The following is a 15,690-nucleotide window of genomic DNA, read 5'->3' as shown; positions in this document are numbered from 1 at the left end:
AGTTTTTTAACTTTGGGAGATACTTTTTTTTTTTTTAAAAAAAAAAGAAATTCCATCAAATCTCCATCACTTAATCTTTTTTCAGTGAAGTATATAGTAGCTTAATTTTTCTATCACATCCTTAATAAAGTTTAAAATTTGTTCTTTTAAACTAAGCTCTCATTCAAAATCAGTCAAAAATATTAGAACCTAAGATTATTTTTCTACAACTTTTCACAGTAATTTCTATTTCTATTTTGTTTCGTTTTATTATTTCTTTTAAATAAAATAATAAACCAATAGAGACAAGAAAAATACAAGGCTACCTGTGAACGCAAGAGCAACTATATTTATATATAAATGTTGTCAATTTTTGGCACAATTTGTGAATTCAACATAAATTTAATGAGTTAAAGTTTAAAGGTGCAGAGGGAGGGGGACTGGGGTAGGCCATGACCCCTCCCCCAAAAATAAGGAAAAAAAATAAATTTATATGTTAAAAAAAAAAAAAGATAAAATTTTAATTTTAGTCATTTGACCCATTGGAAAAAAAAGCTGGCCCTATTTTTAAATTTTTTGGCCCTATTCAATAAAAAATTTTGGCCATATTCTTTATTTTTTTGGGTCATACCCATTAATTTTTTTTTTTTTTTTTGGCACTTACGATTGGCTCGTACTTTTAAATGCCAACTATTTTGGCCCTTACATAAAAAAACAGTCAAAATATTTTTTTTAATAAAAAAATTCTAAAAACCTGAAAAAAAAAAAAAATGATTGGCCTCCTCTCATAAATTTTTTGAAGTCCGTCCCTGGTCTTATTCTCATATACAATTCATACACAACACGTAACATAAAAACTAATAATTTTTTATACAACACAAATTAATAAATTAAGTAAAATAAGTTAAATTAAAATTAACCTGTATACTTTTATAATATAATTCGATATAATTTGAAATGATGTGTGAACACGAATTATTACGGTGCTGTGACTATAAACCCCCTGTGCTCCCCCTAGTATAAACCTCTATGCTGCTGCTTCTCCTTCCTCTCTCTCCCTCACTCTGATCAAATTTATTGTTTTCTTGCCAAAAAGAAAAACCAGGTCTGTTAAAAAAAAAAAAACCAGGATCCTCCAAATGTCTTGAAACCAAAAAAAAGAAAAATCGAAAACATAAATTAAAATTTGAAATCTAAATATAGATTTTGATTGTCTCTATATGCAGAAGCTTCTGGGTGAGGATGCAAGGGTTTCCACAGAGCGGCGTGCCTGGGCCTGGTCCGGCGAGCGATGGTTTGGCTCAGCTTCAGGCCACCATGCACGCCATCGAGGTCGCCTGCACTTCTATTCAGGTCCCCCGGTCTCTTTCTCTCACACTCGTGTTCTCTGTTTGCCTGTTTGGTTCCTCAGAAAATTAAATAAAGAATACACACATACAGACACTGAGACACACACATTCATAACAAAAGACCACAATATCTGTTGCTATATTAATTTTTTATTTGTTTATTTATTCTTTTGATTGCGGAATTACATATTCTCCTGGTGGGTCTTTTATCCATGGCCAAATTGTCCAAACAGTTGTGGAAGTGCCATTGGAGCTAGAGCTCATTGGCCTTATGTTATATGAAGTTTTCTGCATCCATCTATGCTGGTGATAAAAGAAAGTAGTTTTAACTTGAGCCGTGTTTCAGTCGATTTGATTTGTATGTATATTTTACATTTAGAACTTGGAAGTGCTTTAGCCCCCCCTTATGCTGCTTTTGAAAATCTCCATTTTGACTTGTATACTACCCCTCTCTCTAGATGCACACATATGGCACATGTATACAGGGATATTATTTTTTTGAGGGTCTATACATGCATTTTTGAACTAATAGTGTTGCATGCACATGAATGGATGCACACTCTAATACGGATCCGTTATCCCTTTTGCAGATGCATATCAATCCAGCAGCAGCTGAGGCAACAATTTTGTCGTTGTGCCAGTCCCCTCAGCCATATCAGGCATGTCAATTTATTCTTGGTAAGTTGTTTGATATGTGCTGCAAAACAATTTTTTTTTTTTTTTTCCCCCTATATGTAAATGGTTTGGACTACTTATCAAAAAAGTAAAAGGCTTGGACTTAGACACTTTTAAGGTATCACTATGGGGCATGTAGAGTTAAACATAAGCTAGAACATTTACATTTGAGATGGGTTCTAGAAAACTGACGTTTAAATTTAGCTTATCTTAGTGCATAAATGCTTGAAACTGAACTAAAGGCCTCCCCACTTCCATCCCTTGAAAACAATGTTTCAACATACCATTTTTGTTGAAGCTTTAGCAAGTTGCGCACTTGCTAATTAGTTGGGTAGAATGAGAAGAGATTTGTTGGATCATCCAAAACATTAAAAGCTAGACCAACTCAAAAGAAAAAAATGGTGATGACTATTCATTAATATTTATATGTATTTGTATCAACTTCGAAGGAATTTCTTGGTGGGTATTAATGATTGATAATTATTTGATACATGTTCCAATAATTTTCTTTTTGTTGATGAGGAACCAAGGTAGGGTTACTTCGTGTACTCATCCTTATCAGATAAACCTTGGACTCGTGTAAAGTGCCCCCTCCACACGGATCGGGTAATACTCTAGCTTTGCTGGCGGGTTGACCCCAAGAAATTGTTTGTACCCAAAAGGATTCGAACCTTAGACATGATGACCTGTTCCAATAATTTAAGATAATAAAAACATGATGTGCTCAAATGTAAGAATTTCGAAACAATCATATGAAGCGAATAATAACAAGAACATCACACAAAATTGCACATACGAGTTTTTTTTTTTTTGATAAGTAAAAGTATTATATAACAAGAGCGCAGAGGGGCGCAACCCATATACATGGGAAGTATAAAAAGAGAGCGCCTAGGAAGGAGAGAAATGAAATAGGAAGTCAGAAAAACTAATTACTAAAGGAGCTAACCAAGCGGCCGTCCAAGAGTAAAGAGTAAAGAAGAAAAAATGAGTTAGCTCCTCTATAGTCCTAGTAGAATTCTCAAAACATCTAGCATTTCTTTCAATCCATATACACCACATAAGACATAGAGGAATCATCTTCCAAACTACCGCGCTTCGAGCACGACCTCCCGACCACCAGCAATAAAATAAATCCCTCACTTTGCAAGGCATAACCCAAAGCAACCCAAACCGACTAAAGATAGTGTGCCAAAGAGTTCTTGCGGTTTCGCAATGGAGAAGAAGATGATCTACCGACTCTCCTGACTTTTTGCACATACAACACCACTCCACCACCACAAAGTTCCTCTTACGTAGATTATCAATAGTCAAAATTTTGCCTAGGGCCGCGGTCCACCTGAAAAAAGCCACTCGCAAAGGCACCTTTGTGCACCAAATGGCAGGTTGGAAGAGGATGTACCTCTCCAAAGGAGGCCGTTTAACTCTCATCAAGAGTACTATGTCTAATTTACCAACTTACTTTTTGTCTTTGTTTCCGATCCCCATGAGTGTTGCTAAAAGGCTTGAGAAAGTCCAAAGAGATTTCTCGTGGGGAGGAATGGGAGATGAGGCTAAGTTGCATCTTGTAAAGTGGGATCAAGTTTGTCGTCCCTTGCACTACGGTGGTCTTGGTATTCGAGGTGGAAAACCCAATTGGGAAAAACTACGAGACCTAGTCCAGCTCTAAACTATATTAGAACTAAAGGAAACGAGCACATGACATATAAAATCACATATATACTTACACATCGACTTAAACTCCACGAAATTCATGTTGTACTATTCATCCTTCTTTAACGATTGATATTTCCGTGATCCTTGCTTTCTTCATTCATTTATATTATGCGTTGACTCCTCACTATGCTCCCCACGCTATTCATTCAATGTCTTTGGACTCCACAACTTGAAATTCACATGCAGTAATAATGAAGAATTGATCTCAAAAGGTATATGGTTTCTATATTACCATCTAAAATGTTTATAAAGATTCCTGATGGCGGTGGCATGATTTTGTTAAAGATCTAAGATCTTTTTCTCTCTTAATGGTTCTCAACTTTTCTCTTTTTCTAGCCTGTCTTATGCCCTCAAAATATTTAGAGGAACCCTATGTGGTTATGAGAAAAGAATATATTTATAAACCCTTCGAAAAAACCGAAAAACGCAAAAAATTGTGTTTTGACTTTGCTGAAAGGCACGCACTGTTTAAACAGACTTAAGCGGCATTCAAATGCACTAGGTTAAAAAATGCGATTTTGATTTCTAGCCTAAAGATCTTTCCATGCTAAACAAATATGAGATTGGTTTTGGTTTGTCATTCAAACGGGTTTCAAATTATCATTCCTCAATGCATTTTGTGACACGCAAGTTTTTTCACACTGTTTGGATTGTCTTTGAACAAAGTTTCCCACCGTAAAATGCCACATCAGCTTCATGACACCATTTGAACAAGAATCATGTTGTTCAAATGGGTTTGAACTATGTTAAAAATAAGTCATATAAAAACATTTTGGGGAAACTTCACTTAACCCCCTGAACTTTCATCGCTTTTACAATCACCTCTCTAAAGTTCAAAAACTCTCAATTTAGTGTATCAAATTTTATAAAGTTTGCAATGTCACCCCTTATTAGGGTTTTGGGTTAAATCACACGATAAATGGGTGAAATGACCTTTATACCCTTGTAAAATTTATAAAACTTCAAAATTACCTTAATTAAATAATTTTTTTTTTTTTTTAATAAAAAATGGTATTTTGGATTTAATAGAAAATCCTAACAAATGGGTAACATTGCAAATTTTTAAAGTTGGATAGTGGAAACACTAAATTAAGAGTTTTGAACTTTAAGAGGGTGATTATAAAAGCGATGAAAGTTTTGGTGGGGGGGTGTTAAGTGAAGTTTCCTCAAACATTTTTAAACCATTCAAAAATCTCTCACCACATAATGGCCTTAGGCTTAGGTAAGGTCCAAACTGGCTTCCTAAGGTTCAATTTCTAGGTATCTAAGTCACTAGCCTTCTTAATTAATTTGATCAATTCATGTGTGGTGGTGTCTTAATGAGCTTGTAGTGAGTGGTCGATGGAGTATGACAAGACTAATTTGACTTACCTCCTTTGGTGTGCTTTTCTGCGTCGGTAAATGGCACTCTGTCGGGTTTCTTTAGTAGTTCCCATGGCTTGAGACATGGAGATCCATTGTCCCTTTTCTGTTTCTTATTGTTATAGAGGCGTTAAGTAAAATGATATCTCTTATTGTGAATGAGGGCCTATTATCAGGCTTCTTGATGGGGTCTAGGAGTGGGAGTGCTTTCAACATTTCTCACCTTGTGTTTGTAGATGACACTTTGATTTTTTGCAGGGCAAATCCATATCATCTTTATAGCTTGCGTTGTTTGTTTTTATGCTTTAAGCGGTTTTAGGTTTTGAGGATTAATTTGGCTAAATTAGATTTGGTCTTTGTTGGAAATGTCACTAATGTTGAAGGCATGGCTAGCATCTTGGGTTATAAGGTTTCTTCTTTGCCTATGAAATACTTAAGCCTTCCCCTGAGAGCTTTGTTTAAGGCCAAATCTATTTGAGATAGCATTACTGAGAAAATAGAACACCATTTGGCTTGATGGAAGAGGATGTGCTTGTCAAAGGGTTGAGGAGTTACCTTGATTAAAAGCACTTTATCTAATCTGCCTACTTCATGTCTTTTTTTTCCTCTCCCAGTTGGTGTTGCCAGTCGCATGTGGAATTTGCAGTAAGATTTTTTATGGGATGGCATTGGTGAAGAGCTCAAATTCCACTTGATTAGCTAGCCGAAAGCATGCACTCCAATTTCTAAAGTAGGGTTAGGGGTCTGGAGTTCACTTTTATTTAAACGAGCTCTTTTGGGGAAGTAGCTTTGTTGCTATGCTCATGAGAGAGAAGCCTTATGCAGGGTGGTTGTGGATTCTAAATACGGCAGCTAGTGGGGTGGGTGGTTTTCTATTGAGGTCCATGGGTTGTATGAGGTGGAGCTTTGAAAAAATATTAGGAGGGGGTTGGAGAGAGCTTTGTAGTCATACTAGATTTGAGGTGGGTGACGACTCCAGAATTAGATTATGACATGATGTGTGGTGTGGGGATCAAGTCCTCAAGATTGCTTTTCTGGAATTGTTCAGTATTGCCTGATTTGAGGAAGCTTATGTGGCAGACCATTTGGATCTCTCTAGTGCCTCCGATTGGTGAAATGCTAACTTTTCTTAGAGCAACTCATGATTGGAAGGTGGATTTCTTTACCTCATTCTTAAATTTGTTGTATTCCATGAAATTGAGACGGAGTCGTGAAGACAAGCTTTGTTAGGTACTTTCCAAGAGAAGGGTTGTTTGGCGTTAGATCATACTACCATGTCCTTGTTCCTCATGATAATACTGGGAAGAGTATTTGGTGGAATAAGGATCCCATTAAGAGTGACTTTCTTTGCTTGGTCCGTCGCATTAGGGAAAATTCTCGCCATGGACAACCTTAGGAAGAGGTTGGTGTTGCATGTGTAAGAAGAATGGAGAGTCGACGGATCACCTTTTGCTCCATTCTCAAATTGCCACTGCTCTTTGGAACGCTATCTACAGCAATGTAGTGTTGGCTTGGGTTATGCCTAATTGAGTGGTAGACCTCTTCGTATGCTTGAGAGAGCAAGTTGGTAGGCTTCATTTTGATGCAGTATGGAAAATGATACTGTCCTGGTTTATGTGGTGCCTTTGGAGGGAAATAAATGATCGGCATTTTGAGGATTGTGAGCGAACATCAGTGGAAGCCTTTTTTTCTTTATGAAACTTTACCATTGGGCTGCTGTCTTTGATTTTAATATTTCTAGCTTTTCTAGATATTTTCTCTTCTTTTAATTAGGTGTATCTTTTTTATACATCTTCTATATTTGGGTTGCACCTTTGTGCTTTTTAATAATAGGGTTAAATATACTTCAACCCCCTCAACTGATAGCTATTTTTGATAAAACCTTACAAATTGACAGTTATTACACTTGGGTACATCGAACTACCATTTTGTTGTAATTAAGCCCCTCTGTTAGCGTTGATCGTCTACTTTTTGGATGGAAAAGTCATCTTTTGAAAGTACCCTCATTTTGACTCTTTAAAAACCAAATTTAACCATTATAATTATTAATGAATAAAAAAAAAAAAAATGGAAATGGGGGTGGCTGAGCCACCGCTCAACCACCATGGGGGTGGTTCGTGGCTCTACCCCCAGCCACCTCTGGGTGGGCTTGCTGGCAACCCCTAGCCTACGGGCCACCCCCACCTTAAATTTGGGTGGTTGAACCAACCCACCCTTTGCTCTTTTTTTATTTTATTATTTTTTTATTATTTTGGTTTTAAAAAATGAAGGGTATTATAGGAAGACTGATAAACAGATGGCAACCTCTAACCAAGTAGCTTAAATGCAACAAATTAGTAGTTTGATGTACCTAAGTGTCACAGTTGTCAGTTCGTGGGTCTTTATAAAAAAATTTTTGTTAGTTGAGGGGGCTAAACTATATTTACCCCTTAATAATACTTGGGATTACTTATCAAAAAAAAAAAAAAAGTAAGACAGTTTATTGACAAATTAGGTAATAGTGCATGTTCTTTTTGCTGATGGTGGTTTTATCTATCCAGGGAATTCTAAGGTGCCAAATGCAAGGTTTCAAGCTGCTGCAGCCATACGTGATGCAGCTATCAGGGAATGGGGTTTTCTTACCGCTGATGACAAGAGAAGCTTGATTAGGTTATCTTTTGTGCTCTTTATTTTATTTTATTTTTTAAAATCATCCTTGTAGCATTCACATCACTAGTATTAGTCCACAATAGCATTTGTTTCTTACATGCTTGTTCTTCTGGTGATAACTATGTAATTACTTCGTATTGTAACACTACGATGTCTTATCAAATTATGCAAGTACTTAAGTTGACATGTTCGTTGACCATGCACTAACTAAATTTATCCTGCATGCAGTTTCTGTCTCTGCTTTTTTATGCAGCATGCTAGTTCACCTGAGGGCTATGTCCTAGCAAAGGTTTCTTCTGTGGCTGCTCAATTGATGAAAAGGGGATGGTAAGTTGTTTGTGATTTTACATGTAAACTCCTAACAGAGCATGTGAAATAAGTGTATGCCCTCCATATTTATTTTTTTGCTAGGAGGCAAATGAACGGAATCCCTGTTGGCAGCAGCTCTATCTTATTCATGATATTGCTACCTTATGTTAAATGGATGTAGACCATGTCTTTTTTTTTTTGATAAGTAAAAGTATTATATAACAAGAGCGCAGAGGGGCGCAACCCATATACACGGGAAGTATTTTTTTTTTGATAAGTAATGATGATGATATAAAAGAGCGCAAAGGGGCGCAACCCATATACACGGGAAGTATAAACTGAGAGCGCCTAGGAGGGAGAGAAATGAAAAAGAAAATCAGAGAAACTAATCACTAAAGGAGCCAGCCAAGCGGCCGTCCAAGAGTAAAGAGTACAGAAGAAGAAATGAGTCAATTCCTCTATGGTCCTAGTGGAATTTTCAAAACATCTAGCATTTCGTTCATTCCAAATACACCACATAAGACACAGAGGGATCATCTTCCAAACAACCGCGCTTCGAGAGCGACCTCCCGACCACCAACTAGCAAAAAAGGCCCTCACCCGGCTAGGCATGACCCAAAGCAACCCGAACCGCTGAAAAATCATGTGCCAAAGAGCACTTGCAAGCTCACAGTGGAGAAGAAGATGATCGGCTGACTCTCCGGTCTTCTTGCACATACAACACCACTCCACAACCACTATGTTCCTCCTACGAAGCATATCATGAGTCAAAATTTTCCCTAAGGCTGCTGTCCACCCAAAAAAAGCCACCCGCTGAGGCGCCTTAGTACCCCATATGCTCTTCCAAGGAAACTCCTCTTGGTTAGAAATGGCCAAGGTCTTATAGAACGATTTCACCTCAAACTTGCCCTTCTTGGACGGTGCCCAGCAAATACGATCTACGTTGCCTAGGGAAACCTTGCAAGAATACAACCGATCAAAAAAAGGAGAAACCAAATCCATCTCCCAATCTTGTACCGATCGTATGAAAATGACATTCCACTCAACAAGAGAGCGCCTAGGAAGGAGAGAAATGAAAGAGGAAGTCAGAGAAACTAATTACTAAAGGAGCTAGCCAAGCGGCCGTCCAAGAGTAAAGAGTAAAGAAGAAAAAATGAGTCAGCTCCTCTATAGTCCTAGTAGAATTCTCAAAACATCTAGCATTTCTTTCAGTCCATATACACCACATAAGACATAGAGGAATCATCTTCCAAACTACCGCGCTTCGAGCACGACCTCCCGACCACCAGCAATAAAATAAATCCCTCACTTTGCCAGGCATAACCCAATGCAACCCAAACCGACTAAAGATAGCGTGCCAAAGAGTTCTTGCGGTTTCGCAATGGAGAAGAAGATGATCTACCGACTCTCCTGACTTTTTGCACATACAACACCACTCCACCACCACAAAGTTCCTCTTACGTAGATTATCAATAGTCAAAATTTTGCCTAGGGCCGCGGTCCACCCGAAAAAAGCCACTCGCAAAGGCACCTTTGTGCACCAAATACTCCTCCAAGGAAACACCTCATGGTCAAAGTTAGACAATGCCTTGAAGAGCGACTTAACCTCAAACTTGCCTTTCCTAGACGAGGCCCAGCAAATACGATCCACCGTACCTACAGAGATCTTGCACGAGTACAACCGATCAAAAAAAGGAGTAACCAAATCCATCTCCCAATCCTGAACGGGTCGCACAAAAATGACATTCCACTCTACAACCCCATTCCTCCAAGTAAAATTATCCTTCACCCAAGCTTCTTTGTGCCTAGCGATGCTGAACAAAGAAGGGAAGTCTTGCTTCAAAGGATTTTCCCCACACCAAATATCATGCCAGAAACGAACTTTCGAACCCTCCCCCACCTCAAACCGACAACCTTTGGCAAAAGAACTCCAACCTTGCCGAATATACTTCCATACACCCACACCATGAGAACCCGAAGCTTCCTTCGTGCACCACCCGCCTTCCTGGTCTTCGTACTTGGCTTTGATAACCTTGCACCACAGAGCCTCACTCTCATTCGCATATCTCCAAAGCCATTTCCCCAAGAGAGCTTGATTAAACTGATGCAACTTTCGAATACCAAGACCACCGTATTGCAAAGGACGACACACTTGATCCCACTTTACAAGATGCAACTTAGCCTCATCTCCCATTCCGCCCCACAAGAAATCTCTTTGGACTTTCTCAAGCCTTTTAGCAACGCTCATGGGGATCGGAAACAAAGACAAAAAGTAAGTTGGTAGATTAGACATAGTACTCTTGATGAGGGTTAAACGACCTCCTTTGGAGAGGTACATCCTCTTCCAACCTGCCATTTGACGCTCCATCTTCTCAATCACATCATTCCACATAACCGTGTCCTTAAACGGCGCCCCAAGAGGGAGACCCAGATACTTCATGGGCAACTCAGCAACATTACACCCAAGAATATTAGCTAATACCCCAATGTTCTCCACCTCTCCAATAGCCACAATTTTGGACTTTCCAAGATTAACTCTCAAACCCGAAATAGCTTCAAAACATAAAAGAATAAGGCGCACATACCGTATTTGCTCGAGAGAAGCTTCACAAAAAATCAAAGTATCGTCAGCAAATAAGGAGTGAGAGACCTCCAACTCCGAAATAACCCTATCTCCCACCGAGAAACCTGTCAAAAGCCCTTGGTCAACCGTAGCATTCACCATCTTACTCAAAGCCTCCATAACAAGAACAAACAGTAATGGAGAAAGAGGATCCCCTTGCCGAATTCCCCTCGAACTGCTAAAGAACCCTTCCGGAGAGCCATTCACTAGAATGGAAAATCTTACCGAAGTAATACACCACTCTATCCAAGCCTTCCACCTCTCCCCAAAACCACACCTATGCAGCAAGTACAAAATAAAGTCCCAATTAACATGGTCGTACGCCTTTTCCAGGTCCAATTTACAAATAACACCTGGCACCCCTTGCTTCATGCGACTATCCACACATTCGTTTGCAATAAGAACCGAATCTAGGATTTGTCGACCCCCTATGAAGGCATTTTGAGAGTAGGAAATAACCTTACCCAAAACACTTCTCAATCTAAAGGCTAAAACCTTAGAAACAATTTTGTACACCCCTCCCACCAAGCTTATGGGCCGAAAATCCTTCATCTCCACCGCATCCGACTTTTTTGGTATCAAGGAAATGAAAGTAGCATTCAAACTCTTCACCAACCGCCGTCTGCGATGGAACTCATCAAAAACCGCCATAACATCTTGTTTAACAACACCCCAACAAGCTTGAAAAAAAGCCATGGAGAAACCATCTGGACCCAGAGCCTTGTCACCATCCATACCTTTTATCACCTCCCAAACCTCCTTTTCCTCAAACTCTCTTTCCAACCACCTGCAATCCTCCTCATCAATAGACAAAAAAGGCTGGTTGTCCATTCTAGGCCGCCATGAACTTTGCTCCGAGTATAAGTTTTGATAATACTGCACCATGTGATCTTTAACCTCAACTGGGTCATCAGATAAAACACCATTAATACGAATCACTTCCACACAATTGTGCCTACGATGAGAATTCGCCATCTTCTGAAAGAAACGAGTATTTCGGTCCCCCTCCTTGAGCCACAAAGTTCTCGATTTCTGGCGCCAGTGAATTTCTTCACACAACAAAGTGTTCTCCAAAGCTTTCAACATATCCGCCTTTCGAGACTTCTCCTCCTGATCTAACCCTCTTGACTCTGCCAAATCCTCCAACTCTTGAATACCTCCCATCAACTCCTGCTTCTTCCTCCCAATATCGCCAAACTCCTCCTCATTCCATTTTTTCAAATCCATTTTGAGGGATTTCAATTTATTAGCCAACACAAAGCTAGGAAGACCCTCGAAAGAATAAGATCCCCACCAAGAGCTAACCTTGTCAACAAATCCTTCAGCTTTGAGCCACATGTTCTCAAATTTGAAGTACTTTTTACCTCCGCAATGAGCCCCACAATCCAGAGAGATAGGAAAATGATCGGAGAACATGCGTTGAAGTCTTTTCTGTGACACTTCTGGGAAATGATCTTCCCAGTCCGAGGAGACCAAGAACCGATCTATTCTAGACCAAGTCTCATTTTCTTGATTATTGGACCAAGTAAATTGTCCCCCCATCATCTGCATGTCCACCAGATTTTTCTCCGAAATGAAGTCCGAAAAGTCCATCATGCCCGCAGAGTAATAAGAAGCACTAGAGCGCTCACTAGGGAATCGGACAATATTAAAATCCCCCCCAAAACACCAAGGAACCTCCCACACATTCATCAAACCAGCCAACTCTTCCCAAAGGACCCTCCTTTCCACATCCCCATTCGGACCATAAACCCCTCCAAACGCCCAAGCCCAATTGTCCTCCACATTTTGAAACGAGCATGCCATAGTGAACTGCCCCACACACTCCTCCTTACTCTCCACCACCCTCCTATCCCACATCATTAACATCCCCCCCGACAAACCATTAGACCCTTTATACTTCCACCCCACATGTTGACCACCCCAAAGAGTGTGAACCACCTCCCTGGAAATAGTCTCCATCTTGGTCTCAATCAAACAAACAATATCCGCTTTCCACTCCTTCAAAAGGCCCCTAATACGCAACCTTTTTTTGAGGGCGTTCAACCCTCTCACGTTCCATGTTACGATGTTAAGCTTCATGATCCACCAAATCGACCCTTCCCACGCCCCTACCTTGCGTAGAGAACGTCTGGCCCCTGTCAACAAGAAAAGCACTCCCTGAAAAGTCCCCCAAATCAAGGTCATTCTGCTTCCTGGAAGCTTCAATAGAATTGAACAAAGCTGCCAACTCCTCCTTCTTTCCTTCATCTGAAACACCAATTTTTGGGCAAAATTTGAGGCAGCTTTCAACTACCCAATTAGGAGAAACTTTATCTGATCCTAATTCCTCCAACCCAATTGTTGCTAAGATGCTGTCCTCCTCCCTATTTGACCTACTCCCAATTCCACTTTCTGTCTGTCCACTATGAATCGACCGAATCAAATTAGTAACCTCCCCCCGACATGCCCCTGTCATCCCAGAATTCCGACGAGAAGAAAAAGACACCGGAGACTGATCTGAAGCAGAGCCCATAACCTCACCTGCATCGCCTGACTCCACAGAACACTCCGGCGAACCCCCGCCGGCGTCTCCAGTCTCCAAATGGCCCTCCGGCACAGTCTGTATATTCTCCGGCGAGAAGGATGTCTCCGGCGACTGATCTGAAGCAAAGCCCATAACCTCACCTGCCTCGCCTGACTCCACAGAGCACTCCGACGAACCTCCACCGGCGTCACCACTCTCCATCCGTCGCTCCTGCACGTTCTGTGTGTTCTCCGGCGAGAATAGTGTCTCCGGCACCTTCTGAGTAGATCCCGGCCACGACCCCAATATTCCTTTCGCCTGCCCAAAAGCCGAAGAAGAGGCTTCTAGCGATCCCATTGCGGTTTTCCACCTCTGCGACCCACGTTTCCTCCTCCTATAAGTCACCGTCGCTTTCTCTTTTCTAGTGGGTAGTGCCTCTCTCGCCGGACTTGTAGAATCCTCTCCACCAGTGCCGACAACCGCTTTGGAACCTTCTTCAGCCCCCTTGACCTCTGATGGGACCTTTGCGACCACCAGCGAAGGAGTTTCCGGCCTTTCTGAGCCAGAACGCAAGCCGAACGTGAACTTTTCCTTCTTCGATGATGTGCAAGCCTCATTTCCTCCTTCTGGGTTATTAACTCCCAGACCCGAGCCCACTGTTCCTATATGTTTAAAAACCGGAGTTTTCTTCACCCTCCACCATTTTTTGGGCTTTATAAATTTCAGCCCAGCCCCCTTAATCCCTTTCGAAGCAGGCTGCCTCTGATCCGCTGGTTGAAGAGCTGTCCCAAGCCCAAGCCCACTACCCTCCTCAGACTTGAGCGCCATGTCGATCTGCATCATACCCACGTCACATTCTTGTTGCAGACGCTTCAGCAGGTCCCTGGCTTTGAGGAGCTCGATACTTAGCTTGGAGTAGGTCTGCCCAACAGCATGGTGCCCCTTCCCCCTCTGTCCCGTCGTGTGATCAGGAGCCTTCATCGATACCTGCGCCATCGCCGGTGTTTGTGGGTTACTCGCCGAAGCTCTACACGAACACCCCACACGCCCATCATCCATCGAGCCTTGTCGTCCAACCTCTGCAGATACTTTAGCGTACCTCGACTGAATCACTCCAGGATCGCCGTGAGCCCTCTCCGAGATGATGGTCTTTGTTGAAACCAAATCTTTCCTGCCCAACTCTTGGGTATTCTTTCCCATAAGACCAGAAACATTTTTCGGCCACCTCTGCATCTTCTCGTACTGTTCCTGGCCGGAATTACAGCCCTCCTTAATTTGCTTCGTCGATAACCTCACTGCCTCCGCATAGCTCCTGCGTCCCTTAACCTCCATTACACTCTTTTCTCCCCTGGTTGCGCCGTGCCCACTGATCACTTGAGGTTCACGTAGAGACAAGTTTGCCACTCGCATTTCCTCACTGAAACGATCCCACCCTATCCCACGCCTACCTTCTGGAATAATGATCGAGCCACACCTTTTTCTTCCATCAAACTCCTCCAACGTCAGATAGCAACCATGCCTATTAGCACACTTCTGAGCAATAATTCTAGGATACCCAGCTCTAGACTGATCCCAAAAGACTTCTGCATTGTCCACTGCTACCAAATCCTTCACATTCCTCACTAACCAAGCTAACTCATCTTTCTTCAAGAAAATGGATTTGTGAAGTCTTTTGCTCCTCTCAAAAATCCTCACCCCTGAAAAACCTGCCTTAATCAGCACCTCGAACTCCTTGGATTCCACCGACCACCTCCTCGTTACTGCCATGTTACAGCCTAAAATTGACCCCAGACCACACTCACGCGCCACCCACGCGATCACACATTGTTTCAAGAAGCATAAGCCTAACACCATATTCTAACTTCTACTTGGTCATGATTATATTTTGCTAGTTTTTTCCTTTTTTCGGTAGTTTTAGTAAATATAGGCACTATTGTGTGAGTTGCACAATTTGTGTATTCAACTCTATCCCATCAACTTGGTTCAATTCTATCTAGAGCCATGCTACTCGTGTAACATGTGGCAATCACATCTCTCCTAACCGCATACATGTCTTCTTTCTTTTTATCATTTTCTTTATTCTTTTCCTCATGGCATTCCTTTTTCTTTTTTTTTTTAAGTAATAATGCATTAAAGAGCGCAGAGAGGCACAACCCAAGTACACAGGGAGTATACAAGAGAGCGGCTAAGTGGGGGAGAAAGAAGAAGAGAACATAAAGAGAAAATTAGGAAAATTAATCACTAAAGGAGCAAGCCAGTCTGCAGTCCATGTGAAGAGCGTGTACAAAAAGAAATGAACAAGGTCCTCAAGGTTCCTCGACAAATCTTCGAAGCATCTCGCATTCCTTTCCTTCCAAAGGCACCATAAAAGACACAGGGGAACCATCTTCCAAACCACGACACTACGAGTTCTACCGCCCAACCACCAACTAGCAAACATCTCCTTAACACTTCTAGGCATAACCCAACAGAAATTGAAGCGGGAGAAAATAACATCCCACAACTTGCGCGCAACCCCACAATGA

The 15,690-nt window shown here is 41.2% G+C and overlaps 1 protein-coding gene across 1 annotated transcript; it reads left to right on the top strand.

Moving 5' to 3' along the window:
• The first annotated feature begins 1,010 nt into the window (after positions 1-1,010).
• On the top strand, positions 1,011-8,058 carry LOC132172899 (uncharacterized). Its single transcript, XM_059584457.1, has 5 exons — positions 1,011-1,084; positions 1,206-1,332; positions 1,919-2,006; positions 7,619-7,727; positions 7,956-8,058. Exons 2-5 carry the CDS (start codon positions 1,222-1,224, stop codon positions 8,056-8,058), a joined length of 411 nt encoding a protein of 136 aa, XP_059440440.1. The 5' UTR covers positions 1,011-1,084; positions 1,206-1,221.
• The last annotated feature ends 7,632 nt before the right edge of the window (positions 8,059-15,690 follow it).

The sequence above is a fragment of the Corylus avellana genome, chromosome ca2 (assembly GCF_901000735.1).
Source record: "Corylus avellana chromosome ca2, CavTom2PMs-1.0".
Lineage (NCBI taxonomy): Eukaryota > Viridiplantae > Streptophyta > Magnoliopsida > Fagales > Betulaceae > Corylus > Corylus avellana.
The sequence above is the reverse complement of the archived record's forward strand: the minus strand, read 5'-3'. Positions and strand labels throughout refer to the sequence as shown.